General features: G+C 35.3%; 2 protein-coding genes across 6 annotated transcripts in view; both read left to right on the top strand.

Annotated features, from left to right (window-relative positions):
- Nucleotides 1-1,524, top strand: part of LOC128249714 (zinc finger protein 675-like) — an 18,210-nt gene extending 16,686 nt beyond the window's left edge. The window contains exon 3 of the mRNA XM_052974158.1: nucleotides 1,513-1,524. Coding sequence (XP_052830118.1) covers nucleotides 1,513-1,524 — 12 coding nt within the window. The remainder of the gene's footprint in view (nucleotides 1-1,512) is intronic.
- The window catches only part of LOC106877327 (zinc finger protein 271), a 20,210-nt gene extending 16,865 nt beyond the window's left edge, over nucleotides 1-3,345 (top strand). For 3 of the 5 annotated variants that reach the window (XM_052974062.1, XM_052974046.1, XM_052974055.1), the window contains exon 2: nucleotides 1,513-3,345. In XM_052974062.1, coding sequence (XP_052830022.1) covers nucleotides 1,892-3,091 — 1,200 coding nt within the window. In that variant the 5' untranslated portion in view covers nucleotides 1,513-1,891 and the 3' untranslated portion in view covers nucleotides 3,092-3,345. Of the gene's footprint in view, nucleotides 1-479; nucleotides 652-1,512 lie in introns of all 5 variants that reach the window. The other 2 variants (XM_052974042.1, XM_014926202.2) reach the window with 1 other exon arrangement.
- Nucleotides 3,346-4,775: the final 1,430 nt, after the last annotated feature.

The raw sequence follows: 4,775 nt of genomic DNA on the forward strand, positions 1-4,775 counted from the left end.
TTCTTTAAGACAAATTAAAATTCCCTGATTCGTAATTTCTGTACTCGTGGATCAAAAAAAAAAAAATCGACAAAAAGTTAAGAATTAAGAAATTGGGGGAATCGAAATTTTGAAAACGTTTGGAACTCCATCCCCACAAATACTGGAAATGGGTTGAGAGTTATATCGAAAGTTTGCCGGTGGGGTGCATGCGCTTTATCTTCGCCAGATTAACTGTAATAAACCACGAAGTAGAGAAGCCTCTATGTCACCCCTGCATCTGCTAGATATAGCAGCCAGCATATTCATGATTTCTCGGCTCTCCCTCTTTACTCTTGATATAATCTTCTTCATTCATTGCCTAAACAACGCAATCGTTTCTTTCGTACACTACACGTGATTCCTTTCACGTCCGGTGGGCGTTAAATGAGGTTTATGATGACACAGACGTTGTACATCGAGAGGAGCATGTTTACTCAATTTCTTGCTTATTTTTGTAGGTTCATTGCATCCAGGACCCACATCTCATAGCCATGCTTCTGTAGAAGCATCCCCACAGCCTGCCTTTCTTTTAAAGAAAGAAGCCTTTTGTTACCAACAGAGAGAAGTCTTTGAACTTTCTCCAACCTGTTCTTAGTCTGGCTGTTAGACTTTCGCAATAGATCAAACAAGGTAACAGAAACTATCTACTAGGAATTTTCCTGAGTAATTAACCTTTTGAACTCCAGATAACCATTGTCCACAGCACCCTCACCTCCAGGTTCCAAGAGCCAAAATAATGATTTCCCATCTAATATTGTTTCAATGTCTCAAAAATGTGTTTTGTGTCTCTCATATTGAAATAAATTCCAAATAGAGAGCAACATTGTCCTTAGCACTTGTTTTTTATTTATTTTATTACCAATACTGGTGTTTGTGGTGCCAGTAGAACCAGCAGTTACCGTCTGGTTTTCCAATGCAGAAAATACTGGCCAGTAAAGTAGCCACTGGGGTATTTATATCTGTGGCTGGCAGCTGGAATTTGTATTTGAATCTGCAGTTGGTAGCCGGATTAGCGGCCACTGGGGTTCTGAGGGTTAAGAGCATCTATTTCTTGTGCACATTTTATGTTTAGTGCTCCTCACCTGCCCATGATTCCATTCTGGCTCTTGTGTGTCCATAGTTTGCATTGAGTACGATATATGGAACTTCAACCAACTCTTTTTCTATCTTTTGAACAAAGACATTTCCCTAATGGTAGCAAGGCCTGTTTCCCAACATATTAATACTTTAGCCTTTGTCAAATTAACTTGAAGGGCCTTTTGATTCCAGGTTTCCTTTAATGCATGGACTTTCTTCTCTATTTCTACTGTAAGTCTAGCTATAAGTATGAAGTCATCAGCATATCAGAGTTCCACAAGCAGCCAGTCTTGAGTTCGAATGTAATTGTAATAAATTAAAGTTTAGTTAATGATTTGTAGGTAAAGTTTATTGTAAAATTCCTGCTGTTCTGTTTCTTCCTTTTATGTCTTATATTGTTTCTCTATATTTCAGACTATCAGATGACATTGATATTAAATTATTTCTTGCCTCAGCTACATCATCAACATTTATTATCTTTTAAAGAGTAAATTATGGTGAAATGTATCTTCTGAATTGAAATTAATAGCAGCAGTTCTAATCTTGACTACCTGGAATATGTTCAGATGATTTTGAATTCTAATTAAACTTGAAAAATGTTACAGAGGAATTTGCAATCCCCTTCAGATATCGACAAACATCTCAAGTGATGAAAATATAACAGTAGAAACACTTAAACAAATAAATATATAAAAACAAGAAAAATATCCATATATTGTGGTGAGAGAAGAATAATTTTGGAAAGACAGATTATGTGTGAAACGTAAAAATTAACATTTTACATCCTGAAGAAATGCCAAAAGAGCTAGGAAAATCATCATACCATAATGACATCAGCAAAATATCATTCTCAGAAAGAGGAAACCTAACTATTCAGAAACATATTAACACAAGAGACAAACCATATCACTGTGATATATGTAACAAATCATTCTCTGAAGCAAGTGTCTTAACTAGACACAAACGTATTCATACAGGAGAAACCCCATATCACTGTGATACCTGTGGTAAGTCATTCTTTCAAACAAGTGACTTAACAAGACACAAACGTATTCACACAGGAGAAAAACCATATCGGTGTGACATTTGTGGTAAATCATTTTCTCAAAATGGTGAAGTCACTACTCACAAACGCATTCACACAGGAGAAAAACCATATCACTGTGACATCTGTGGTAAATTATTCTCTGCAACAAGTCACTTAACTACTCATAAACGTATTCATACAGGAGAGAAACCCTATTGCTGTGACATCTGTGGTAAATCATTCTCTGTAAATAGTGACCTGACTTCTCACAAACGTATTCACACAGGAGAAAAACCATTCCACTGTGACATCTGTGGTAAATCATTCTCTGAAAAAGGTAACCTGACTACTCACCACCGTATTCATACAGGAGAGAAACCCTATTGTTGTGATATCTGTGGTAAATCATTCTCTGGAAAAGGCAACTTAACAACTCATAGGCGTATTCATACAGGTGAAAAACCATATCACTGTGATATCTGTGGCAAATCATTCTCTGAAAATGGTATCTTATCTAGACATAAACGTATTCATACAGGTGAAAAACCATATCACTGTGGTATCTGTGGCAAATCATTCTCTGAAAATGGTGTTCTAACTATACACAAACGTATTCATACAGGAGAAAAACCATATCACTGTGATATGTGTGGTAAATCATTTTCTGAAAATGGTGTCTTAACCATACATAGACGTATTCATACAGGAGAAAAGCCTTATCACTGTGATATTTGTGGTAAACCATTCTCTGAAAAAGGTAATCTCATTACTCATAAACGTATTCATACGGGAGAAAAACCATATCACTGTGATATTTGTGGTAAATCATTCTCTGAGAATGGTGTCTTAACTATACACAAACGTATTCACACAGGAGAAAAACCATATCACTGCGATATCTGTGGTAAACCATTTTCTCAAAAAAGTCCCTTAACTACTCATCTAAGTATTCATATAGAAAAGTAATTTATCAATGACAACATTTGGATCTTATTAAACCCACTACAAGAAGTGTACTACTTAGTTTTTGTGGAACAATATGATTTTTATTCATTTTATTGTTGCTACATCTAATAAATTTTGTGAATATTGATGATTCTTGTGTGATGCTCCAGTAATTTTATCAACATGCAACAAGCCTATTCCACATAGGAAAATATCTGTAATCACGTGTGACATTACACAAGTGGTTTTTTTGTTCATAAATTGAGTCAGTCAAATTTTATTTTTCTATTTTTTATTACTATAAATTATTTTGTGAATGCATTACTTTACAGTATTCATAAAATTACTGCATATACCTTGTACCCAAACATTTTTACTGTTTTCATTTATACTCACCTACCTTGAATATGTTCTGACACCTCTTCATCGTTCTATCTACTCCTATCCAAACTCATAATGTGCAGCAGCCACAAATCTCCCTTTGCAAGTAGACACCTAAACTTCCTGTCATACTTTAGCCTCTCAACATCTGGCACAAACTCTACTCCCCCCCCCCCACTTGTTTGATGGGGACTCTTATTTTGTGAGTTACTTGTTGACTCCAGTAGAAAAAAGCATCTAGGACACCCTGTAAATTGATTGGTATCAGGACAGGCATCTAGCCATAAAAACCATGCAAAAATAAGCGTTTGAGTTCAAAACAGCTGGCTTGTAATATGCAGGATAGCTGTGGGAAGAGCCTAGAAAGTTGGATAATTATTATTAGAAGACAAGGAGAAGAAAAAAGTTACTGACAAGTACTCGAAACTTGCATCTTATTCAGTTTCCAAACTCTATACTACTAAGCCAATATATACACAAACAAGTTGCAAGAGTGACTTCAGCAGTGACACACACACACAAATACACACTCGTGCACACACATACACACAAAGTGTGTGTGCTCACTGACAAAACTTTGTGCTGCAACACATTCACTAAGTTTTGTCAGTGAACAAAACAGGTCACAGTTTCAAAGTGCCACAAATAAAATTTTAATTAAGTGAAACTCGTAATTCTTAAATGCAGAGGTCCCTTAACGGTACTACTTAAATACAGTATTACATACGAAACATTTTAAATGTATGCTGTGTGGTCATGTAATGACATCCTAACCCTAAAAACTAACCCTGCCCTTCATATCATTACATAGATGCATTGGGACCTCTGTATTAAAGTAGTGTCGTGGTTTTTGTGTGTCCTTGAATGGCTTACAAAATATCTATGCTGCAATTGTTTTTGTTTCAGCACACGATCTCAGATCAAGTCACATGCTATGCAAGTACCTCTTTGTAATTTTTTAAAATCACTATGGATAAATGCCAGCAATGACCTTCTCAGGCTCTCCAATATTTTAAGTTCTAAACAGAAACAATTGTGGACAGGGAGTGGGGTTGCCAAAAATTCATAATTTCTAAAATTATCTTTTTTATAGCATATAAATGTATTTCTGGGGAAAAAATATTGAAAAACATCAATACATATGAGAGTGATATAGAAAGGAGGAGAGTTGTCTTTGGATGTGCTAGAAACAACAGCCAAATCGTCCTTAAATCACTCACTTTTCCCTCTGCAAATATTAACAATTTTAAAAAAAATTTTTTTTTTTACCAAAAATGCTCTTCCCGTGGTTTTGAAGTACAAAAAAAAAAAAAAAAGGCCAAAA

The sequence above is a fragment of the Octopus bimaculoides genome, chromosome 1 (genome assembly GCF_001194135.2).
Source record: "Octopus bimaculoides isolate UCB-OBI-ISO-001 chromosome 1, ASM119413v2, whole genome shotgun sequence".
NCBI classification, from domain to species: Eukaryota; Metazoa; Mollusca; class Cephalopoda; order Octopoda; family Octopodidae; genus Octopus; species Octopus bimaculoides.